The sequence below is a fragment of the Sminthopsis crassicaudata genome, chromosome 1 (assembly GCF_048593235.1).
Source record: "Sminthopsis crassicaudata isolate SCR6 chromosome 1, ASM4859323v1, whole genome shotgun sequence".
NCBI classification, from domain to species: domain Eukaryota; kingdom Metazoa; phylum Chordata; class Mammalia; order Dasyuromorphia; family Dasyuridae; genus Sminthopsis; species Sminthopsis crassicaudata.
Window position 1 is genome coordinate 274,592,973 of NC_133617.1, and position 26,803 is coordinate 274,619,775.

The window sequence follows — 26,803 nt, forward strand, 5'->3', positions numbered from 1 at the left end:
TTTTCTGTTTCCTTAGTCGCTGTTAGGGCTTTAGGGTGTCTTTCCACTTCCCCTTAACTGTCTTTTCCTTTTGCCCCTTCGCTTGCCCCCCTTCCCCCGCCCCTTTCTTTATTCTGCTGCCCTTCAGGTTGTACCCTGCCCGGGGCCCCTCTCCTGGGCCCGGCAGCGGGGAAGTAGCAAACTGGGGGGGAGGGGAAAGGAAGAGAGGGCGGGGAAATGAAGCCCCCTACGGGGAGGCGGGGCAGGCCGTAAAGCCCCGGTGATTGGCCGGGGGCCGCGCGCTGGAAGGCGTGTTCCTTTTGGGTTTCGCCCCGCCCGGATGAGCAGGAGGGTGTGAGGGTCTCTGGGGGTGGAGGTTGCTCGGCGGGAGCCCAGCTGATCTTGGGCTGGATTCGCTTGGGATCCGCTCTTCGGCTCCTCCGGGACTGGGGTGGGGAACGCCGCTGCTGCGCTGGCGCCCTCAGGTACGTATTTGGAGTCTTTCGGGAGAGGGCCGGGCCCGCTGCGGAACCTCCCTGGCCGGCGGAGAGAAGAGGCTGGGCGGGACCGGGCTACAGGTGGTCGTGGCCCCGCTGCCAGAGCGCTGCGCTGAGAAGCGGAGTAGCGAATGCTCCGGGCAGCGCGTCAATTCCCGTCTCGTCCGGCTGCCCGCTAAGTTGGAAGCTGAGAGAGGCGCTCCCGAGAACAGGTCCCGGCGGAGCTCGGGGCGGGGTCTGCAGCCCCTCCACACCCCCGGCTGGGAGGAAGGGGGGAATGGGAGCCGCCCCACGGGGTTGGGGAGCCCTGGTGTTGGAACGCAGAAGCTTCTCTCCGCGCGCGTGTCCCCGGGCTCTGAAAGGAGGCTTCTCGGGGCATAAATTCTACTGCAAATCCACATGCAGGAGACCGTAATAGTTGATGGAGAATTAGGTTCGATCCAAAATTAGTAGAGCTTTCTTCATAAATTGGATTTCGTTGCTATGTGTTTTCTTGTCACATTGATTCCCAAATATATCACTGGCCATTCCCATACATATCCGGCAGTTCTTCCCAGAGGCAGCTAAGGTGGCAAAAGGATAAAACGTTATGGCTTAGAGTTAGGGAGTCCTGAATGGTGTGGGCAAATCTCTTAACTGCCTCAGTTTCTTCATCTGTCAAATGAGGGTGATTCCACCTACCTCCCGCCGTGGTTGTGAGAATAAAACAAAAAGATTTGTAAAGCATCTTGTAAACATTTTAATACATTTTGCAATGTATCATATTCTTTTGTTTAAATTTGTATGTACATTTGTCTACAAATAATATATACTATCTACCATATATGTTGCAAACATATAAATGCTTAAAAGAAATTAAGAAAATAAGGCTTCTCTGCCTCCTAACTCCAGGGGAGGAAGAAGTTTAATGGTAATAACAATAAAAGTCTGGTCCTCACCTATAGATTTAGCCCATTCCAATCCTTTAAAAAAATGCTTTACTTATTTTGTGATTCAGAAATACAAAAAAAAAAAAAAAAAAAAAAAAACAAAAAAAAAAAACCTGTACAGAATTTTCAGTACCTTATGTCTAGACAAACTTCTGTTCATTCTGTTATTCTTAGGCTATCAGAGATTTATTTTTTTCCTTGACTTCTTTAAAAAAGAAAGACAATCATAGAAATCTAAAAGAATAAAGGAATCTAGTTTTGGCAGTGTCACCTTGGCTAACTTTATACATATTTATTATGTGTGTGAAAAGGCATTTTAAAAAATATTTTGTTTTCAGCAAGCTCTGCCTTCTTTCCTTCCCACCTTCCTCCCCCTTGCCCATTGAGAAAAAAGCAAGGAAAACAAAACCTATTATAGACTTGTGTAGATAAGTAAAACAAATTCCTTTACCTGCAATGTGCCCTGCAAAAAAATGCCTGAATCTGCATTCTTGTGTCTTATCACTTCTCTATCTGGAGATGAGTAGCATGTTTTATCACGAGGCCTCAGGAATTGTGGTTGGGTCATTGTGTTGATCAAAGTTTCTGCATTTTTCAAAGCTGTTTGTTTTTACATTACTGTTTTGTTGTTGTTGTTGTTGTTGTTTTTTGTTTGTTTGCTTTAAATCACATAAACTGTTCTCCTGGCTCTGCTTCCTTCACTTTGTATCATACAAATCTTCCCAAACTTCTCTGAAACCATCTCCTTCATAATTTCTTACAGTATTATAGAATTCCATGACACTTGCATACCACAACTTGTTTAGACTTTTCTCATTTGTTAGGCATCTTTTCAGTTTCCAATTCTTTACCACCACAAAAAATCAGGAAGCATTTATCTGCTAAGTAAACCCCCAAACAATCAGGTCTAATGGAAACGTGTGTGTGTGTGTGTGTGTGTATCTATCTATATCTATTTCAGCACTTAGCCCAGTGCCAGGGATATAGTACATGCAAGTGTTTATTGAATAGGATGGAATTGGATTGGATTTTGTAGTTTTTGTATACTGGCATGAATTCCCACATATTGGCCTGGAATACCAACTTAAATGGGATGTTTTTACATACCTTTCTAATAGACATCCAGAATAGAAGATTCTAAAGCCTTGTATGTTTGTGAACCTCTAGTAATCTGAAGAAGCTTCTGGATCCCTACTTTAAATAATATTTTTAAATATATGAAATATGTAGGATTACAAAGAAAACTAATTATATTGAAGGACCATTGTTGAAATGTTTCCAGTCATTAAGCCCAGGCTAAGACCTCTTGTTTTACTGATTATAGGCAGTTACTACAATTACACATTTTACATTAAAATTGAAAATCAAAAAAAGATTGTTTAATGGATAAATGAAGACTGATTCATAGTATTGAATAATGAGAAGTCTGTAATATATAGAGGCTCCACTAATTCAGAGATGTTTCTATTAACTTAAAACAGGACATTTCTCTATTAAAATTACTTTTAGATCCAGTTTGATTTGTGAAGAAACCTCATTGGATGACTGGAAATAGCAGCCTACCCTCCTTTCTTTGCCGCCAACTTCAATAAAACTTCTGAGTAAACCTGGATTTTCAAAATCCAAACCTATTTGAAGTTTCCCTTTGACTTTTTTCCCCTTAGCAGAGAGATGATTGGTTTTAAAAGTTTTACCAGGGAATTGAGAAAAGTAACAGAAAATAAGAAACACTTGATTTGTCCTTATTTACAGATATAGAAATAAATTTTGTCAGCCAACTAGAATTTATTAAGTTCCTACTATGTTTCTGGTACTGTCTTAAATACTCAGATTCAAAGAAAGACCAAAGAAATAAAAAGCAAATCTCAGTTCCTGCCTCCACAAACCTCATAGTTTAATTATTTTAAAGAGTTCCCTTTTCTTTTCCCTTGAATACATTTTGATGTCTTTAATACTGATCATAGTTTAGTAGTTGTTCAGTTACTTTTAAGTCATGTCTGCCTCTACATGACCCTATTTGGGACTTTATTGCTTGGCAAAGATACTGAAGTGGGTTGAAATTTCCTTCTCCAGCTTATTTTACAGATGAAGAAACTGAGCTAAACAGGGTTAAGTGACTTGCCCAGGGTCACACAACTAGTAAGTGCTTGAGACTGAATTTGAATCAGACTTAGCTTCCTGATATCAGTCTAATACTCTATCTACTGTGCCACCTAGCTGCTCTATTTAGTAGCTACAGCCTAAGAAGTTTAGCTAAGTTTACTAATTTTACAAGAAGATGAATGAAATATGCCTTTGTTTAAGTCAGTAAGCAGTTGTAAAAACTGTAGAAACTGAACTTGGTCTTTTGCTGTAAATATTTTGTAAAAGAAGATATTGATCTATCCTTAATTTTAAAGATAATACTGTTTTAAATTCCTGATGGTCTTAGAGTGCTATGAATGCTTTTTTTCTCAGCCATATCCTGCTTGGTAACTTAATTATATGATTCATAATTATCTTCCAACACTGATTTAAATCAACACTAAAAAAATTGCCATAAGATTAATTACTTTGAGAACAAGATAAATCTCTTTTTCTAGTGTTATAGAACCATGCTCTTACAGTGCTTTGGTTATGCCAGTATCAAATTAAAACCTTTTTATACCTTAGAGAATTATGAGCACCTGACAAATTAAATGATCTCTTTGACAGTATTTGGTTATTCATGTTCCATTTTTGTTCTTTGATATTGAATTCCTGTTGAAATAATGTTGTTGTAGAGACAAAGTTAAAAGGAATAGTTTTCTCAAATTGCCATCAACTTCGAAAGCATAGCATATGTGATCTTATTGGTTGTTAAAACTTGTTAAAATAAGATTTGGAACACATAGGTTAAGTTGTTTAGGCAAATCACTTCTTTACCCCCCCATCTTAAAATGAAGAGGTTCAGCTAGATGTCCCTTTCTGCTATTGTCTATTGTTGTCTATTGTTTCATGAACCTCCTCCATTCTTAACCTCATTCGTTTTCTCAAGTCATTTACATTCTCTCTTGCCGTTCACTTTTTTTTTGTCTTAATATTATATTCATTTCAATTTTACATGGCTCTCCACTCTGAAACTTCTTGTTCTTCTTTCTTGCCCAATTACTGCTCATTTCCTTCCATACTATACTTAGTGGATTGTATTCAACATTTGCTTTCTGGATGCTACTGAAAGAAGTCTCACAACTGTGTTGATTGGGTCTCAACTGAGCCCTCACTAGTGAATGACAATCCTGTAAATATTTCCTGATTGACTTTTTTTTTTTTAAGTGTTTTTTTAATGAGGCAATTGGGGTTAAGTGACTTGCCCATGGTCACACAGCTAACACATATCACAGCTAACAAGTATCAGAGGCAGGATTTGAACTCAGGTCCTCCTGAATAGCTGGTGCTCTATCCACTACACTATCTAGCTCCCCTTCTCTATCCAAACTCTTCCCTACCTGTATTATTATTTACCTGACTTCAACTAGGTTTTTTGGCTTATACTTTGAGAACATTGAGACCATCCATCATGAGGATTTCTCCATAGACCCCTTACAGCTCTTAGGTATCATCTCCCATTCTCTCTTCCTTTGCTCCAGTTTAAGAAGTAGTTCTTCCAGCCAAGTGTCCTTGAACCCATCTCCTCCTCTCTGTAATTGCCAGTTTTCTTCATTTACTCTCTTTTCTCATTGCTTACAAAGGCTCCTAGACCTTCCCTATGCTCAAAAATTCTTCATTTGAATCTGCCATCCTCTTGTAGTATCTCTTCAAGGTCAAACTCATAGGGGAAAAAAATTGTCCCTAATGCCTCTGCTTCCTCACATACTGCTGTATTTTCAAACCCTTGAATCCCAGAAACCACTTGTTTGCCATTGGTGACCCCAATTTAAATCACTATTTTAATTGCTATAAGCAATTCCCAGTCATACTTCTTGACCTTTCTCTAACTCTTTTCTCCCCTGTTTGCCCCTGTTACTGTTGACAGTAACCATTTAATATTCTTTTCTTGGATTTTCCTGACATTGCTTTCTTCCTATTTCCTTCCTTTATAAAGTCTTGAATGTTCCTCAGTTTCTTTTACTGGAGAATCATCCACTTTCTCCTTTTTATATTTGGTGTACTCTAAGATTTGCTTCTACTCCTACTCAGTTTCATCAAATTTCATGAGTTCAGTCATCTCGATGCTGATGATTCTCAAATCAAAATTTTTCTTCTCTCCTCCCTCTTTCACTCTTTTGCATCAACCCTTGCCTACTGAGCATCTGTATATCAAACTCAACATGCCTCAAACTGAAATCATGGAAAGTCTTTTCCTCAGACTTCTTTATTTTTGTTAATCCAAGTTAACAGGCATTTATTAAGCACTTAGTATGTGCCAGGCACTATTGCCCAGGTCCTCAACTTTAAAGTCATCCTCAATTTTTGTCTTACTCTCTCTACCATATGAAATCAACTGCTATATTCTTCTTCAACATTTCTTTACTACTACCTACTCTTTACTACTTTACTACTACTACTACTACTACTACTACTACTACTACTACTACTACTACTACTACTACTACTACTACTACTACTACTAAAAACAAACAAACAAAAAAAACACCTTTCAAATGCCCTTTACTGGATCTTATCCCAACCACTCTATCCTTTATCCACCCAGCTCCCAAATTGATAATCCTCTAGGGTAGCTCACTCAACATTTCAAGTAGCTTACTTCTCTCCCTTGCACTCCTTTGTTTGGCACTAAAAATCTTTTACTGTCTGTATCTCATTTGTTTTTGAACACTGATTTCATATTCCTCCCATGAACTTTTTACCCTACTATATATTTAGAAAATGTGGCATTCCACTTCCCACCTCTGTTTTTGTATGATCTCCTTCCTCATCTTCACCTTTTGGATTGTCTAGCTCCTTTAGAATTAAGCTAAAGCCCTGCCTTTTAAAGGACCTCTTTCCCCACATCTTAGAACTGTCCTTCCCTTACTTCCTTCCCCTGTATTTTGCCTATTTGTGTAGTTTTCCACTTAGTCATTTGTAACCTTCTGGAGATCAAGGAATTTTTAATCAATTAATAAGTATTTACTAAATGCCAATTATGGGCCTAGCACTGTACTGCTAGGGGTATAGATTTTATCTTCATGTCCCCAGTTCCTAAGATAAAACCCAGCACACAGTAAGGATTTAATAAATACTTAATTTGTAGGATCATAAACCTAGAGCTGAAGGAACCTTAGGGCCACCTAGCCCAATCACCTGTTCTTACAGATAAAAAAACCAAGGAAAGCCTAGAAAGATGAGCAGTGTGACCACACAGGTAGTGTTTTAAGTATCAGATTTTGGCTTTTAACTACTTAGTAGTATGTATTTGATAGAATCTTATAGATATCAGCGTTGGGGATGCAGATTCTTCTGTTAGGAAAGAACCAATAAAGAATGTATCTATGATTTGTTTTTATTTTTGAAATAATTAAAGAGCAGAATTTTCATTCCAATAGAATCATAGGTAGTGAGGTCCAGGTGGTTTCTAAAATTTTTTGATCCTGTAGCCCTTTTAGTAAAGCTTTTTTGAGTATGCACCCTCAATGTGTATATATTTATTTATAAAGTAGATACCATTTTCTATTATACTAATATATACAATATAAACCATACATAAAATAGGAATGAACAGGATGAAATAAGAGTAAAATAATCTTTATTTTTGCTGAGGCAATTTGGGTTAAGTGAGTTGCTCAGGGACACACAGCCAGAAAGTGTTAAGCGTCCAAGGCCACATTTGAACTCGGTTCCTCCTGACTTCAGGGCTAGTGTTCTTTTCACTACTCCAATTAGCTGCTCCATAAAATAATATTTTTAATAGTTTTATTTTATTTGAAAAAATTTTGTTCTTGAACAACAAGATTGAATATGCTTATTTAAATTTTAAAAGTTTAAAGATCCACGTGCATATCTTGAGGGAATAGAACAGACTTAATAACAACTGGGCAGAGTTGGGTAGCTCTGCTTTGTTCCTGTCATTCATTATCATAGTTTTCATTCTCCTGTAACAGTGACCCTAGTTAGTGATTAATAACTATATAGTTTTTGGTCCCTGCAATTAGTTAAGCAGGTGAATATCTCTTACTTAAGGTAGGCACAACAGTTAAATAATAAGTCATAGTCAACATAACAGCTTTTCAGTAGGAGTCATATTTCTCTATGTATAGTATTTAAAACATGTGTGCAGTGAAAAAAACAGCTAGCAAAAGTAAATTTTCTATGATTTCCATTCAGTAGAAAATTTAAATATTCCATTCTTACTTTTGGGGGACTACTTAATTTTTAGTAATCTTACTAAGGAAAGAGAAACTCTTAAGGTTTATAAAATACTTTAATGCATTATCCCCTTCGATTTTTTTATAACAATCCTCTAATATGGAGCTCTACAAATATCATCATTTCACCAATGAAGCAGTTTGACATTTCCATGTTCACAGATGCCTTAATGATAATTTTTTCTTTAAAATGTGGATAAAACAAGAGGACATTCAGTTCTGGATCTGGTTGTTACCATTGAGGATGATCTGATTGCTGGGATGTTAACCTCAGGGGGAAGAGACCATGTCAACTTAAACCATATGATCAAAGAGAGAAAAGCTGGTTGTTGTCTAACATTCATCCTAAATTTAAGAACAAATTTCAGTAGGTTCAGCCAAAGAATAAATAGAGTTTTGTGAAATAAAATTGACAGAAAACATCATCTCAGGAAAGCTGAGAAGCTTTCGAGTGAATTCTTTGGGACCTAAAGAACAGTTCGAATAAAGAAGAAAAGAAAGATATTTAAAGAGATCTGTTCAGATGAAGAGAGAATTCACTAAACAGCTTTGTTTCTTCTTAGACCTGGACTGAATTGGGAAGCAAGGGCTTACAAACTTGTCTGAATAGTGTTAAAAAGATTAGAATGAAGCTACTTAGCAAAAGTTAATGATAATAAAGAGGACTGAAAAAAAATATTAAAGCAAAAGGGATAGGACCATTACTTGGAGAGAGAAGACAGGAGGCTATAAACTGCCCAACTTTTTGTGTCTGGATTTTTTTTTTCCTGTCAAGAATAATCTTTGATCTTTGTGATGGAAAGGACAGAATGAGAAGACCTTATCAGAAATGAAAAGCTGACATAAACCAGGAGAGAGAACACCTTGCTCTTGATGAGTTTGAATTTTAAGCCTAGACATATATCCTTGAGCACTCAAAGAATTAGCATGTGTGATTGTTAGTTATTAGTGATAGTTGTACATTTAGGACAGGATAAGGGTACTAGAGAACTGGCTTTGTAAAACAGTTGTCTTGGTTTTCAAAGTAAAGAGTCTTCAGAGTATAAGTCTGTGATTTTGACTTTGTTACTGGTAAAATTCTATTATGAATAGTTAAAGAATGGTTAGAAACTATTTTAGGAGTAGGTAGATTTTCAATGTGATGAATTCTGGGGCTTGATGTCTTTCTGACATCAAATTCAAATTTAGTCTCAGACACATACTAGTTGTATAATCCTGGGCAAGTCATTTAACTCTATTTGCCTCCCTTTTCTCATCTGTAAAATGAGATGGAGAGGAAATAGCAAACTGTTCCTTCATTTATTCTTATGGAACAGATAATAAATGAACCTTAGTTTGAATCAGAATTGATTGGATAGCCAGACCCTCAGGAGAGTCATTAGTATTTTATTGTTAGCTTGGAAGAAGGACCTGGTCTCTTGTGAAATGGTCTGTCCATCTGTTCTTGGCCTAGTTCTACTGTACATTTTTAGTAGCAATTTGGATATAGGCACAGCCATTGGCATTGACACATTCATCCAATTTGCAGGTAGCACAAAGCTATTAGATGCAGCTAATGGTTTGAATAATAGAATCAATTAAAAAAAAGATCTTGATAGGCCAGAGTGTTGGACTGAATATGAGAGGAAAAAGTTTAATAGTGATATATTTAGACATATTTAAATTCAAGATAGAAATTCCATAAATAGGTATAAGATGGGGGAAATGTTTGACACAAATTTGTCAGAAAAATGTTTGGTGATTTTAGTGAATTGTATTCCTAATGTGTCAGTAGTATAATACAAGAATCAAAAAAGGAAATGTGATTTTTGGGCTGCCTTAAAGAATATAACTTCTGAGAATAAGCAGTTGATACTTGTACTGACACTATATTCTACACAGTAAGATACCTTCTTTCTCTGAAATGCTGTGTTCTTGTGAGTAAAGAATATGGATTGGAATGTCAAACCAAACAAAAGTTGTCTGAGTATGGAAAAGTCTTCATCTCTATGTCTCGTTCTTTGCTTTCACCTTTTAAATTATATTTAATATTTGCTCTTTCTCAGGGTTGTTAGGTTGAAAGCACTTTGTACACCTTAAAAATACTCTATTAAGTTGTTTCAAAATATATTTCAGAAACCTTTTATGATATGTGCCATTGAGTATGTTTTACTGCCTGAAAAAAATCTTGCAAGAAAATATTTGTTTTGGAATGATGCTTCCTTGTATTTATGACCTTTGTATCTTGATAATTACATATTACAGAAGAGCAGAAACTGTATATGTATGTTTAACCTTCTGGGGTTTCCAGCATATGTTATCATGTACGCTTTCCGGCTTTACCAGCTTATTTTAATAGTGTGCTCCCGCATGACAGAAATTACAACTTGGAAACATCTGAACCACTCTCTTTGTAAATGTTCTTATTGCTTCTGGGTTTTAGACTTTCTGAAAATGAGGTAACACTAAAACTTTTAAATATATGGGGGAAAGATCCATTTTTGACAATCATTTGTCAGACTTAGAAAGCCAAAAGTTATTTCTGAAATTTAACACAGTATTTGCCTTTTTGCTTTTATTGTATTACTGGAAATGATGTTAATCCTCATTTTCCTTTTTCAACACTTGTGATTGTATATCCCCACCCGATGAAATCTCAAATCTTTGTAATTATCAAAATAAAGAAAGTTAAAAAAAAGTATAATTCTATACAATCCATTTGAGAATTTGTGAGTGACCATGGTGTAAAAATTTCTGGAGGACAAGGAGTCTGCCATTTCTCCACAGATAAAAATACCTCGGAAAACTAATATGCCTAATCTAAGAGGAATACTTTTCTGTATTTGAATGACAAACTCTGTTAATTTGTATAGTTTTACATGCTCTCTTTGTAAATGTACTTTCTAATGGTAGCTAAAAAGCATTATGTGACTAAAAATTTTACCCATTTTATTCTTTCAGTATTGCATATGAGGAACTGTCTCTTTATACATTCTGACTAAAATTGCAGTTTTTTCCTTTCTCTTTATATATACGAATAATAGTAAATTTAGACCCTATCATTATTTTAATTCTTTAATTGTTTTTTTATTTCATTGGTGTAGGATTGCTCCTTTCTTCACTTTCTTTCTTTACTATGCAGTTAATAAATCCCAACTTTAACTTCTTACCATGTAGAACGCTTTATCCATGATTTCTCATAAATTCTTCAGTGTTCTGGAGTCTTTCCTCTTTATTTTCATTTTAGTTTCTTAGGAGTGCCAGTATGTCATGTGGTTGTCCATAAACAAATATTCTGGTACTCATTCTTAGTATAGTGATTTCCTAACCTACTTTTATATTGATAGGTATCTTTTATATTATCTTTTATGCCAATAAACATTCATTTATAGTTTTAGAATTAAAGGAGAATTTAGTGTTAAGTAGTTCAACTTCCTTTTTTGCATATGAAGAAAATGAATCCTAGAGAGATTACATGATTTGCTCAAATTCCCAACTAGTAAATGACCAAGAGGGAATTTGAACCCAGATCCTTGATCCTACACAAATAATTGAACCAGGCTCCATGTATATAGTCTGTTGTCAATAACATGCTGCAGTCTATTTATATATCTTTTCTTTAGATATTTGTAATTTCACATAGATTGGGATTAGATTTATGATACCACTGATTTAGGGAACTCCCAGCTGAGAAAATTCCCTCTACCAATGCAGGATATCAGCTTTTATGCACCTTATAATGTTAGACAGTTGTTCAGAGCACTAGGGTGACAACCAGTATATGTCAGAAGACAACAAGTATGTCAGATGTGGACCTTGAAATTCAGGTCTTCTTGACTTTCAAGACTGGCTCTCCATTTGCTATGCCATGTTGCCTCTTGAGATTTTTATATCTGGTTGCAGCTAGATGATGCAGTGTATAGACAGAGCATTAGCCTGGAGTCAGGAGGACCTGAGTACAAATCCAGCCTCAGACACTTAACACTTCCTAGCTGTGTGATACTGGGGCAAGTCACATAATCCCAGTTACCTAGTAAGAGAAAGAGACAGATGGAGAGAGAGAGATTGACTTTAATTATCCAAAACATTAATAAATATAGTTAGAATCTATTAGCTTGATAGAGTAGAAAGGGTTCTTGGCAGGAGAGATATTGTTAGTTTACCTCTGACATTCACTTTGTCACCTTTGGGTAAGTCACTTAACCCCTCTAAACTTCAATTTCCTAATCTGTAAAATGGGCATAGTAACAAAAATACCCACCTCAGGGCTGAAATCTGGATCAATTATAGTAACATATAAGGAAGGGTTTTACAAACCTGCTCTATGAAGGTATAAATTTAATTATGGATGTCATTTGTCATTTCCTTGATTGACATTTTGTCATGGTTGGAGAAACAAAGGGAAGAGTTGCTTTATAGAGAAACTTAAAGACCCAGCAAACTGAAATCTGAGGAACAATACCTTCTTCCATATGCCACTTATCCAGATACATGAAACTCTATGTTTTCTTTCTTTCTAGATTTTGAATATAGATAGACCATTCTACAACCTATGGAATCCAGAACAAAGATCAAGTGTTTCCCTAGGTCTTCCTGCAACCTTCCCTGGGGCTTTCCTCACTTGCTCAGGCCCTTGTCTATTCTCAAGAGCATACACCTTTGAACATATAGAGTTTTCTGTGTAACCAAGTGTGGGCTAGAGGATAGAAAAGGGAAACACGTTTGTAGGACTGGAAAGAGTATACAGGTTGGGTTAAAGCCTCCTGGTCCATGGTACTACTAATAGTGACTGCTTTCCCTGGTGTGTGGCAAAGGAAGTTTTCTCTGCTCAGTTCTTCTCTTAGGTGAACTGCTGCAGGAACCAGTTGTGCCTATGTTCTTTCTGTCCCTCCTCCCTCCCCCTTTCTACCTGTACTTAATTAAGCCTTGGTCTTTATCCTTCCAGATCAGAACCAATCCTTCCTAATTCCTCCTTTAAAACGAAGCGAAACATGTGCTCCTGTAGAGTCTCCAGAGTCCTTCCCCAGAGGCTTACTTCTTTCAGTTTTTATTTTCATGTCTCGGACACACTTGGACATTATACGGAAAAATGACTCGGACATAGACAAAAATCTTTTTTTGCTCTGATTCACTGGAGAGGCAGCTAGGAGGCACAGTGGATAAAATTGGACCTAGAGCCAGAAAGATTGGAGTCCTTATAGACTGAGTAAGTTACTTAACTGCTTCTGCCTCAGTTTCTTCAACTGTAAAGTGAGGCTAATAACAGCACATATCTTCCAAGGTCATTGTGAGGCTCAAACAAAATGATATTTGGCAAGTGCTCATAGTAGGTCCTTCATAGATTCTTATTCCTTTTCATAGTAGAAAAAAAAAAACCCACAACAAAATAAGCTACAGAATATTCCAACAGTTCTTTTCAGCTAATCTTAATTTGAGTTTTTGTCTTGTTCCTGTCAGTGCTGTTTTGGTGTATATTCCTAACCATAAAGCATTAAGTGAATTATCCTCTTTGCTTCTGAGTTGTGTTTATCTAAATTCAGTTTAGTCCATGTGACTCTACAGGATGCACTGAGTTTCTCATTCCTGTGCCAATCTTGCTTCAGAGATGTAGGTCTTTGCTTCAACTGCCCTTGCGTGGCTGGGATGATAGAAGCTGGTAAAGCTCTCCTATGTTTCCTGGCTCCACTGTTGACTTTACCTGCTCTTCTCTGGTCTCACCATGATTCTCACAATGCAAGAGATCTGTTATAATAATACTGTCTTGCTACTTATTCATTACTTAAAGGCTGTCATAGCATATGGTTCCCATTCTCGATAATAGTAGGGTTGTTTGATCACACCATCTATGGATACTTAGTTACTAACATTCCTGGGTTTTTGGTAGGGATGTATCTCCTGTCTGTCTATTATTACCAATACTAATTTTTTCCCCAAAGGCTTTCCCCCTGCTTTTTAGACCAGAAACTAACCATATTTCTACAATATTAATTATTTTTGGTGAGAATTGAACAATTTCTTGCTTCTGTATTTTCTCCCTTACTCCTTTCAGGATGTACATTGAATTTCAGTTATGCTAGGGAAGAAAAAGGATTGGAGAACACTGCCCATAGGCCTACTTTTTCTCTTCATCATGTCTATGACTCCACAGTATCCATATTCCCTGGATTTTCTAGCAAAAACATAGAAGACCTGGCTGAAGGAAAAAGAAAATGGATTTTTGAATTCCACAGTACACAGAGAGGTCTGTGTTGGGTGAAGGGCACCTCACTGAGCAGTCAGAGGGGCATTTTCACATGACAGAGTCGGGACGTAATTATTGTTGCCATTCTTACCATTCCTGCCAATGAATTTTGGAACTTGATAGAAAAAAGCCTGTAATTAGTTGGAGTAAGCTTTGTGAAGCCATTCTTGGCATTCCAGCAAGTTTAAACCCTGTTGTGATTTATTATCTCTTCCTCCCTTACCCAACCCCCATATAATCTGTACTAAGATGCAAATAGGTGCAGGGAAGTTTCTCATGAATAAGTAAGTTTTGGTGCAGTTTTGTAGAGACCCCTAAACTCTGGGACATGTAGTGTTTATCATATTATTAGTCTTGCTGTAATTTAGAGCATTTGTTGTATTACTTATTTTTGTGAAATGATAGATTTGGAACTAGAAGATAATTTGGAGATCTAGTTTGAACCCCTTATTTTAAAATATGTAATTGAGTGATGCCCAAAGAGATTAAATAATTTGCCCAAAATAATTGCAGAGCCAGATTTGATTCCAGGTTTTCTGATTCCATATTCATATTCTTTCTATCTCTCTTTTTAAAAAAATAATATCCATAATTCCTATGTCTTCTTTCTCTCATTTCCTTTCTTCCTTCTTCCTTTTTTTCCTAGAGGATAGAGAGCCTCTAGCTTTAAAGCCAGGAAAATTTGGGTTCAGGTCCTGCTTTTGACATATTCTGGCAGTCAAACTCTTAATCTCTGTCAAACAGGCCTCCAACTCTTAAGTTGCAGAACGTGTGCTGACTTGCAATGGTAGGAGTATTTTGTCTGAAGTTCATATATACTTAAGTAAGACTTATATTAAGGTTCATTTGGAGGAAATGTTAACAGATTCTAGGAATGTTCTGGAATTAAATTGACTTTGAGAGATCAGAGTACAGTATGTATTGAGGGGAAGGGCTGGGGAAGGCATTTAAAAGGAAGATGATAGTGAGAAAGGAAAAACAGGAAAAGTTGTTACTAATTCACCATGTGATATCCAGGAAAAACACACACACCAGAGTTCATTATATGCATCCTGCACTGACAGGCCCAGTGAGATTTCTTGGCCCATTTTACAATGGAATTAATATATATAGATATGACAAGGTGTGTTTTGTTTCCTTTAAAAATGTTTTCTTAACTTAAGATGTTTCTTGGAGTGCTTACACATGTGTACATATATAAGAATTCAGCAAATGTATAAGAACTCAAACATAAAGAAGTTTCGATGAATAATTATGCAGGTTTGTTGGAAATGAAAAGTACCCAGAGAATATCCTCTTCTTGATTAAAATGAGCCCTGTCTCTGTAGATATTCAGTTACTATCCTTGTGATATCTTGAAGAGATCACTGTTTTTGAAATCAGAAAACCTGTGTGATAGCCATAGCTTAATCAGCTTAATCTCTTTCAATTTCAGCTTTCCCATCTCTAAAACTAGAACATCTATCTCTGGGGTTCATTAGAAAAAAAATATTTTGTAAACTTCAGAAAGTAGTATAAATGTCAGATTATTGTCTTTATTCCCTTCGTCCTTGCCCCCTTTCCCTTTCTGTTTGTCTGAACTGCCCAAGTCCCAGCTTTTCAAGACCATAGTAGTCTGATAGAGAAAACAGCCTAAGAAAGTGTCTCCAAATGCATGTAATAACAATTAGACTGATTAGGACAAACTAACAGTCCTTTACTATAAAGCCAAGAGTATATATAATATTGTTAGAAAGAATATTGGCATGCTCACCTTTTCATTTCATGCATTCATCTTTTTTATTGGTATGAAAAGGGGACCTTTTCAATTTATTTTACTGAGGCACAGTAGACACTTAAATGTTTATTGATTGACTGATACCCTCTGTCCTCTGCTGGAGTAGGTACTCTGGTGTTCCTTCCTCTGCCAATGTGCTTGTATCTTTTGAAAACCTATATATCCTACAAATATTATCTTTTATGTGTCAGCTGCCCAATGAAACCTTTCCTTTTTCCCCCTCAATTATTATGGTCTCTCCCTCCGTAATGGAGCACTTGATTGAAAAAACATTTAGTAAGCACTTGCTCTGTTCCAAACACCACACTGTTTAGGATACGAATGCAGGCAAGGAATACAATCTCTGACTTTAAGGAGTTTACCTTGTATTAGGAGAAGACAGTGAAAAGAAGCTAGAGTTGGCTGATTATCTACCGAGTGGAGGTGGTTTGGAAATAGCCTGGAGGTTCTGATAGTCTGATTCTGGGCAGAATACTATGAAAGCTCATCATAGGGATTTAGTATTGTTGAAGCCGAGTTGGACACTTGTCTTACTGTTCCCCCTGTGTTTTAGTTATTGATGTGTTATCACTTTCTTGTAAGATTGTAAATTCTTTGAAGTCAAAGACCATTATCTAACTTTCTAACTCTTCCTTTCTATACAATTTCTTGTATATACTTAATTTTTGGCAAATATTTGCTCGTTTTAACTGCCAGTGAGAAATTAGTGAAGCATGGTAGATTACTTCTAAATAAGTGCTATGTAGTTCAACTTTGTTGAGTTGAAGACAGCCACAGAATTTTTAAAGAAGAATGATTTAGAGAATTTGTTAGTGAAGGAGAGCTTAGAGAGGCTGGTTACCAAACTGTTTTTGTAGACTGAGCAAGGTGCTTCGTGCTTAGATTAAAACTTTTATTGCATAAACTTTTGGATTTTTTTGGTCAAAGAAAAAGTATCCTGTCAACTAATCATCCAACATTTACTAAGTTGGTACTAGGAAAAAGACAAATAGTTCACTACATTGTAATAAGAGGAGAAAAGAGAGGAGTGTGACCCCAGAGAAAGTACACTCAAGGTAACTTTATGAAGGGTAGCATTAACAGAAGAGATCAGGAAAAGCCTTCAATAATAGGAGGTATTTGACCCATGTTTTGTCAAAGGAAACTAGGAATTCTGAGAGGGAGAGATATAGGGACGGAACTAAGCCCTGTTCATATTCTCTTCTCTTTCTCATTTCCCCCACAACCAGCTCAGTACTACAATGAAAAGAACTTCAGAATAAGTTTCAGAATGTAAGAAAATGGGGTTCAGATCTTGATTCTGCCATTAGCAAATTGTGTGACCTTGGACAAGTCAGTATATCCCCAGTGTCCTGGTTCAATGATCTTGAAGGTCATTTTCAGCTCTAATATTATGTAGTTCTTTGTATTAGATGATATTTTTATGCAGACTGATAAAATAATTGTCCAATAGCATTATAGTTGACATCATAAAATAACAATTATTTATAAAGCATTTCCTAAGTACCAGCCTGAAGAAAATCCAAAAGATCCTGCCTTGACAGTTCATATTTCTAATAGGGAGCAAGATCATGCTCTAGAGAGAAGCAGTGGGCAGGATCCAAGGGGAGTAGATTTGGTCTAAGCTGTCAGAGGGTTTACAAGTGAGTCACGGGTAGTAGATTGTTATGTCCTTTCCAATAGCAATTGATTTGAAGATTATTCCCAAAGCAGGGTGTGGGAATGAAAGAGAACAGGACTGGTGGTAATTAGTGACAGAGCAATCTGTCCATGCTAGTGCTGGTGGATGACTGGTTAAAATATGAATCATGGTCAATCTAGTGCTGGCTAAGTGGTGTGTATTGGTGGTAGTGGTGGAAGGAGATATGTTTCTTAATTCTTAATCAAGATTGCTTAGTCCCAAGTTGTAAGTCTTAAGATTGAGTGAATCTCAATGTGCCCTGGGGACAGGGTATGGTCACTGGAGGTCCTGGAGTCAAAAGAGTCCCTGCTCCTGGAGAGAAGAACCGAACCAATGCTAGGGCAGATTTATTTTATTTTTACTTATATCTTTATTTTTTCCACTAATAAACATTTATTTTCTTCTCACCCCAATGACCTTGATATAATGGAGCAATTAAGAAAAAGAAAGCTATCATAACAAACATGCATAGTCAAACAACATTCATCAAGTTCAAAAAATTATGTCCCATTCTGCACTTTAATTTTATCACATTTCTTTTAGGAGGTAAGTGGGTAGCATCAGTCCGCTGAAACTGTGACTTGTTATTATATTGATCAGAATTTTAAAGACTTTGAAAGTGGTTTTTATTTATGATGTAATTGTATATTCTAATTTTGCTCACTACACTTTTAGTCAATTAATAGAGCTCTTCCCACTTTACACTGAAACTGCATTTCTTCATTCTTATGGTTTAATAATATTCTATTATATTTCTTATATTTGTTTAGTCACTCTCCAAAAGTGGGCCATTTGAAAAAAATTCAGGTTTTTCCTTCAATAAAAAGGATATTTTGTATACATGGGTATTATTTTTCTTTCTTTGATTTGTTTGATATACATGCCACATAGGGGCATTGCTAGATCAAAGGACTTTTTCCCATAGTTTAGTGACTTTTGGAGGCATAATTCCAACTTGCTTTCCAAATTGACTTTATCGAACATAATAGTGTGCCTCTTTTCCTACATTCCCTCCAACATTTATCATTTTCATCTAATGGGGTGTAAGATGGACTTTGAATTGCTACAATTTTCATTTCTTACATTATTAGTGATTTGGGATCTTTTTTTTTTTTTTCTTTCATGTAGTTGTTGATAGTGTAGATTTCTTTCTTTCTTTTCTTTTTTTTTTTTTTTTTGGAAAATGGCGTTTTCATATCCTCTGCTTTGTTTGTCACTTCTCTCCGTAATAAGACCTTTATCAGAAAAACTTGGTGCAGATAGTTACTGGTTATCCTTCTGGTTTAAATATATTGAGAATTTTTTTTTAGTGAAGATTTAAATTTTATGCAAACAAAATTGTCCATATTATCTTCTGTGATCCTCACTGTCCTTTGGTCATGAGCTCTTCTACTCATAGATCAGCTAGATATTTTCTTCCTTGCGCCTCCATTTTGCTGATAATGGTATTCTTTATGTCTTTCCCATTATGTTTCATTGCTTCCTTTGAAATTCATAAATCTTTTCTTCTTCCAGATGAATTTCCTTTTTCTTTATCCTAGTTCTCTAAAATAATCCTTTGGTAATTTGATTTGGTATTGCACATTGGCTTGATACATTATTTTACTTATTATAGCTAAAAATTCACATTTTTATTATATTGCCTTGATCTAGCCATGAGCAATTAATATTTCCCCCCCCCATTATTTAAGATTTCTAGAAAGACTTTCTTTAATTGTATACTTTCTAAGTGTGTCTTAATAAATATACTCCCAAATATTTTATACTTTATGTGGTTATTTTGAAATTTCTCTTTGTAATATTTTCTGCTGGGTTTTGTTGATTAATATGCACAAATAATGATTTGTGCAGATTTACTTTATATTCTGCAATTTAGCTTAATTATAATTTCAATTAATATTTTTATTTGACTTGATTTTTTATGTAAATCAAAGTATTAGGAAAAAAGTCATAATTTTGTTTCTTTTTTTACCTTGATCATTCTCTGGATTTCTCTTTCCTGTTTCATTGGTATACCTAGCATTTCTAGCACTATGTTAAATAGTTGTGATTTTTCATAATCTTGCTTGGTCTATTAGAAAGGTTTTACTTTTCTTTGTTAAATAGGATATTGGTTCTTGGTCTTAAATAAACATTATTTACTGTCTTAAGGAAACATTCAAATGGAAGTTATCTTTTGTGAAAAACCTCTTTGGCATCTCCATAATTCATATGGTTTTTATTATTTAAGTCACTAATATAGTTTATTACATTTACGCTGGTCTTGCATTCTTAGTATAAACCCAACCTAGTTATTATGTGCAATCTTTTTAATATGTTGCTGTAACCTTTGATATCTTATTAAACATTTTTATGTATTCATTAAGGATATTGATCTGTATTTTTGTTTTGTTTTTTGTTTATGTTGTGTTTTATCAGGACAAAGTTATCAAATATTTATTAAATTTCTGCTGTGGACAGAATAACATGTTAGGGGACAGAGTTTAGATAAGAGAAATAGTCCCTGTTCTCAGGAGCTAAGGTGATGAGACAAAGAGATAATTGTAATATATCACATGACATGCCTTAACAAATCAGAGGGCTACATAAGTAGGAATATCAAAACCAAATGAAATGTCCAAAGGTTTTTGATAATACAAGTATTATTGAATCATTATAGGCATTCAAGTGAGAACCTGATTTTTTTTTTTTTTTTTTTTTTTTTTTTTTTTTGAGTTCAACAGAGACAATTAGTTGTCTTAACCAAGAGTTTTTTCTTCTGCTTCTGTTTTGCAGGTTAGGACCAGCAATCCTTAGAGATTTGATTAGTCCTAAGATTTCTTGACTCAAAGATAGGTGAATCTCTTTGACCCTAGGCTAGTTCTAGCTTGGGAATCGTAGCATACAACTTTGTCCTGCCACCTTGGAGAGTGCCTCAGCTACAGATATAGAACCTTACAAGTGAGGGTGTGGCTGCAGCATTTTTCCCAGTTACATTGACATCTATCATATTAACTTAAGTTTCACATTGACCCGTCAACCCAAATACATGATAGACCTCCATCCTGATTGTATTTCTTTCAGATTCCTGAGGGTTTTTGTTCCCTTATTTTTCTTCATCTGGTTCTCCCTCCCTACTGACCTAAGTGTTCATATATGCTCAGATTTCCCCCCATTTTGGAAAACCTTTTATTAATCCTATTGCCCTTTAAATACTGTCTTATTTTTCTTCTTCGTTACAGAATGTCTCCTGCTACTTACATATCCTTACCATCTATTCCCTTTGTAACCTCTGGCAATGTCTTCTAGTGTATCTCTGTTGAATTATAGTTTTATAGTCTTGTTCTATTATGTCTTAGACATAAATCTAAGAGTGCTGTCTTATTTCATCTTTATTTCTTTGTCTTCAGTATTATAAGCATTTGATTTCTTTTTGGAACTTTCTTGATTTCATTTTCTTTATGCAGTATTTTGTATTTAATCTGAATCTCTAAATATTTTATATCAGCTTGATATTTTGATTTTTTTCTCACTTAGCTCCTAACTGCTTTTCTTATTCCATATTTGTTCCTTTAGTTCAACAATTCTCTCTCCTTTAGCTAGATTTTAACAATTACTATTCTATATTGAGAACTAAAATCTAGATATTTCATCAAGTTTCTGCTCCTGTGTTTTTCAACATAGAACATGCATATAATTTAATATCATATATCAACTCAGTGTAAGCAAACCTAAAATCATCCTCTGTGTCTTCTTTACTCACCAAGAAGCTTCAAAACAATTTCTCTTGAGTTGGCTGTTGCAGTCATTGGTATACTTTTCTTAGTCTACTCCTTTATAATAACATTTAAATAAATGTTTAGAAAGGTTAGAAATAGTCTCACCATATCCTGTGGAAATTTTTTTTTAAAATAGCTCTCTCATTTATCTGTTCCTTAATTTCTATTACATTCTTCATGTTTGGACTATTTCAATCATTTCTTAAACTACTTTTCCAACTTTTAGTCTCTTCCTGAAAATTCTGTAGATCAAACAAAATCAATACTAATTTTATTATCTTAATTCCTTCTTCAGAAATCTCTAACTGCTACCTATGTTCTATCATTTCTTCCTTTGGCATTCAACACTTACATATGACCTGAGTCTAGTCTCATGGTCCCCCAAAAGACCCTTATACCTCTAGAAGATAGAACATAAGAGTACTTTTTAAATGTTGCTAAATTCTATTTTTTCTTCTTTTTGTTAAAGGTTGCATGATGGAATTTGAATGTTTTCCCAAGAAACTTTATGTTTTGGATCTGTATTATTGAATTTGTATAATATTGGAAACTTCTTCAGACTCTTTTTTTGTCGTGTCCATTTGAGACATTTAACCCAAAAGAGGCTGTACCATGGACTGCAAAGAAAGCTGCCCAAGTGTTAGCATCCCAAGCTCTGATGAACACAGGGAGAAAAAAAAGAGGTTCACTGTAAGTATATATATTAACTTGAAGTATTTGGAAAATAAAATTTTGGGAAACTATGGTTTATAGTCCAAGTATTGTCTCATTACAAGTAAATAATCCTTTCTTAATTTGTCTAATGCAACATACAACATAGTTCTCAGAATATGCAGTAGCATTTTGCTAGTGTTAGCTAAAGAATGAAGGCTTTAGAAATCAAAGCTCAACTGCATATATTTGTGACTTTCTTGATAATAATACAAATGGAACATATGCCATTCTCCTTTTTTTGAAGTCAAATGGGGACTTGGCTATGCAAAATTGTATCATCAACAGAAGCTTTTTATAAGCCTGTCTTTTTTATTTTGTTGGTAATCTTTCTTCCTACTTGAAATAGACATTGTTCACATTTTCTCTGTTAAAATGAGAATCTGTAGGAAGACATTTACTGATTTGTAGTTGGACAATTTACACTTTATTTTGTAACCAACATTTGTTTTTGGCATTTCTCTTTCTACTGTTGGCACTTTCATCCTTGAAGTCATCAACTCCTGAAAATGTATTGTCATTTTCAACTAATCCTGAGTTATCAGATTTTTTTTTGTTTCTTTCTTGGCATTATCTCTGGCATCTTTTCTTTCATTCGCTATACTGTCATAATAATTTTTTCAAAGGATGTGGGATCCAAACCTCACTGACCCAGTCAGATGTCTGGGCTCATAGCTCTTGGAACCTGTATAGAACTTTCACCTTATTACTTCTTATTAAAATTACCTGGTTGATTAATGTGGAAATATGTTTAATATGATTGTATATGTATTTTCTATATCAGATTGATTACTGTGTTGGGGAGGGTTGAGGAGAGTAAGGGAGGAAAAATGGAAATCAAAATCTTATAAAAATAAATATTAAAAACTAATAAAAACAAAGTAATAAATTAATTTTTAAAATTTTAAGTCACCTGGTTACAAAATCCCAGTGGAGCTTTCTGGATTTTGCTTATGGATTCAAAGAACTGTTATGCCAGATCCTTAAAAACTTTCTTCCTTTTCTGCTATGGTCTTATTTTGCTTTTTTTATTTCCCCTTTCCATTTTGTTTTATCTTTAACTTACCTCATTGTACAAATGCTTACTATGTGCTAAACACTGTGCTAAGTGCTAGGGATACAAAGAAAGGCAAAAAGGTAGTTCTTCTCTCAAAGATCTTGTATTTCAATGGAGAGACAGTATTTAAATAAGTAGGGACAAAAGATACATGAACAGAAATTAAGAAATTAAGGCTTTTGCAGCTGAGGGGGATCCGGAAAGATTTGAGGAAAGTGATCTTTGAACTAAGTCTCAAAGGAAGAAGTGAAGGAATAGAAAAGGTAGAGATGAGGAGGGAGAACATAAGAACATAAGGAAGGAACAATGTAAAGGAAAGAGCAGAAAGAAGGTTATGTTTGTGTGGGAACAGAAGACAAGTTGGGGAGAGACTTAGAGAGGTAGGAAGAGGCCAGCTTTTAAAGAACTGTAAATTTACAATGAAAAAGAGAATATGAGAATTCAGAAAAAGACAAAAAGATGAGAAACATAGAAGCGTTTACTTACCAATGAAATTTTTCCACTCTCTAACTGACTGGGCTAGCTTAAACCTTAATACAACCCCACCCCACCCCCAGGCCTTGCCTGGTGTATGATTCTCTTTAGGTTGTATGCCAGATACCTTTGCATCTACTGCCCTTTTGCTCACGGAAGGAAATGCCATTTTCTTTTCAGATTTTTGTTTTTCCTATTCCATTTCTTTGGATTAAATTCACTGGTTCATTCTTCCTATCCTTAACTCACTCTGAGACAATTAAGAAATCTCCTGATGGCATGTTGATCTTGTGGTGCTCCATTGATATGACTTAATATTTAGCTAATTAGTTTTCCCCTCCTTGCTACCAAGAGAAAACCAAGAAAATACCTACTAAGCATAGTTTGTCAGCTTAAAAAAATCAGAGATCAATTTCCTCTGCCCTTGACTCTTGAATGTAAATTTCTAGCTCTCCAGTTCCTCCTAAACTTTGGTTCTACATCACCAGCTGCCCCCTGGACATTTTGAATTATACTTAACAGAAGAAATTCAGTATGTCCAAAAGAGAACTCATTGGCTTTAACCTACCCATTTTTCTTATCTTCCCTGTTTCTTTTTTGGCTCTTCCTGTCACTTGGGTTTATAACTTGTGTCATTTTTTTATTATAACTTTTTATAGACAGAACATACGCATAGGTAATTTTTTACATTATCCCTTGCATTCACTTCTGTTCTGACTTTTCCCTTCCCTCCTTCCACCCCCTCCCTTAGATGGCAGGCAGTCTTATAAATGTTAAATATGTTAATAGTATATCCTAGATACAATATATATGTGCAGAACCTAACAGTTCTCTTGTTGCACAAGAAGAATTGGATTCAGAAGGTAAAAATAACTTGGGAAGAAAAACAAAAATGCAAATGCAAACGTTCACGCTCATTTCCCAATGTTCCTTCTCTGGGTGTAGCTGATTCTGTCTATCATTGCTTAATTGGAACTGAATTAGATTTTCTCTTTGTCAAAGATATCTAGTTCCATTAGAATACATCCTCATACAGTATTGTTGTTGAAGTGTATAATGATCTCCTGGTTCTGCTTATTTCACTCAACATCAGTTCATGTAAGTCTCTCCAAGCCTCTCTGTATTCATCCTGCTGTTTCTTACAGAACAATAATATTCCATAACATTCATATACCACAATTTATCTAATCATTCTCCAATTAATGGACATCCATTCTTTTTCCAGTTTCTAGGCTCTACAGAGAGGGCTGCCACAAACATTTTGGCACATACAGGTCCCTTTCCCTTCTTTAGTATCTCTTTGGGATATAAGCCCAGTAGTAGCACTGCTGGATCAAAGGGTGTGTGCACAGTTTGATAACTTTTTAGGCATAATTCCAAATCGCTTTCCAGAATGGCTAGATTCGTTCACAACTCCACCAACAATGCATCAATGTCCCAGTTTTTCTGCATCCCCTCCAACATTCATCATTATCTTTTCCTGTTATTTTAGCCAATCTGAGAAGTGTGTAGTGGTATCTCAGAGTTGTCTTAATTTGCATTTCTCTGATCAATAGTGATTTGGAACACTCATATGAATAGAAAGTTTCAATTTCTTCATCTAAAAATTGTCTGTTCATATCCTTTGACCATTTATCAATTGGAGAATAGCTTGATTTCTTATAAATTAGAGTCAATTTTCTATATATTTTGGAAATGAGGCCTTTATCAGAACCTTTAACTGTAAAAATGTTTTCCCAGTTTGTTGCTTCCCTTCTAATCTTGTTTGCATTAATTCTGTTTGTACAAATTCTTTTAAATTTGATATAATCAAAATTTTCTATTTTGTGATCAATAATGATCTCTAGTTCTTCTTTGGTCACAAATTCCTTCCTCCTCCAAAAGTCTGATAAGTAAGCTATCCTATGTTCTTCTAATTTATTTATAATCTCATTCTTTATGCCTAAATCATGAACCCATTTTGATTTTATCTTGGTATACTATGTTGTGTGGGTCCATGCCTAATTTCTGCCATACTAATTTCCAGTTTTCCCAGAAAGTTGTTATCAAATAATGTATTCTTATCCCAAAAGTTGGGATCTTTGGATTTGTCAAACACTAGATTGCTATTAACTTCTGTGTCATTTTACTCATCAATTATTCCATATTGTTAATCACTTGCCAGATCTTGTTGATTCTATGCCTACCACAGCTCTTAGCTCTGTTTCTGCTTGCTAACCTGTCCACTTATTGAGAGCAAGAAATGTTTCAACTTTGTCTTTATAACCCCAGAAGCTAGTACAATGACTGGAGCATAAGTCTGTTGAAATAGTATGTCATTGTATATTATGTGTTACTTACACATTTTATTATGTACTATAATATATTGTAAGAGGCCCTTAGGTGGCACAGTTGATGAACACTGGGCCTGTATTCAGAAATACCTGAGTTCAAATTTGGCATTAGACACTTCCTAGCTATATTAGCTGGACAAATTGCTAACCTCTGCTTGCTTCAGTTTCCTCAACTATAAAATGGATATGAGACCACCAGCTTCCCAGAGTTGTTGTGAGAATAGCATCAGATAATATTTGTAAAGTACTTACCACAGTGGCAGGCACATAAAAGGCACCACATAACTTTTAGCTATTATTATTATTAAAATATAATTATGTATAGTTTTTAATGGAACACTTCCTTTATTGCCTAAAAAATTACTGGGGAAAAAAATCCTGAAGAGTTTTGGATTTTCTCTTTCTTGAAGATTGTATCACTTCTAAATATTTAATGAATATGTAATCTTTCTTTCTACACATTATATATCCTACAATGGGTTTATGTTTATATGTATTTTTGAACATAAATTCTTTGAAGGCCATCCATATCTTATATGTGTTGATACAATGTGGTTTTCTGAGGATTTTTTTTTCAATGAAATTGATGATATATTGGTACATGAAGAAAATTAGGAGACCTGGATTCCAGGGCTTCTATTTAATTAACATCTGATCTTGGGCATTTAACCTTTCTGAACCTAGTTTTATGTACTGGAGATATTATCTAGTAAAATATAAGCTCTTTAGGTGAGAATGGTTTTGTACTTATCTCTTTAATCATTAGTCCTTTTACTTAATGTGCACATTATAAATATTTGTTGAATTGTTGAATTATTTCTTATCTGTAAAATAAATACAAAATGCCTTTCTTGCTTACCTCACTGGGTAGTTTTGAAGATTAAGTAAAATAATTAATACTTGCAAATAAATTTTATAGATTACAATACATTATGTAAAGAGAAAATACTATTGTTAAAAAGAATAGGGGGTATTTATTTCAATTTTACCTCTAAAGAAGTTTTCTATATAAACAATTTCTTCATATCTCTATGTCATATCATGTCTACCCTATTTTTAGG

General features: G+C 35.2%; 1 protein-coding gene across 1 annotated transcript in view; it reads left to right on the forward strand.

Annotated features, from left to right (window-relative positions):
• Positions 1-295: 295 nt before the first annotated feature.
• Positions 296-26,803, forward strand: part of SGK3 (serum/glucocorticoid regulated kinase family member 3) — a 102,210-nt gene continuing 75,702 nt past the window's right edge. The window contains 2 exon segments of the mRNA XM_074278811.1: positions 296-464; positions 21,637-21,857. Coding sequence (XP_074134912.1) covers positions 21,780-21,857 — 78 coding nt within the window. The 5' untranslated portion in view covers positions 296-464; positions 21,637-21,779.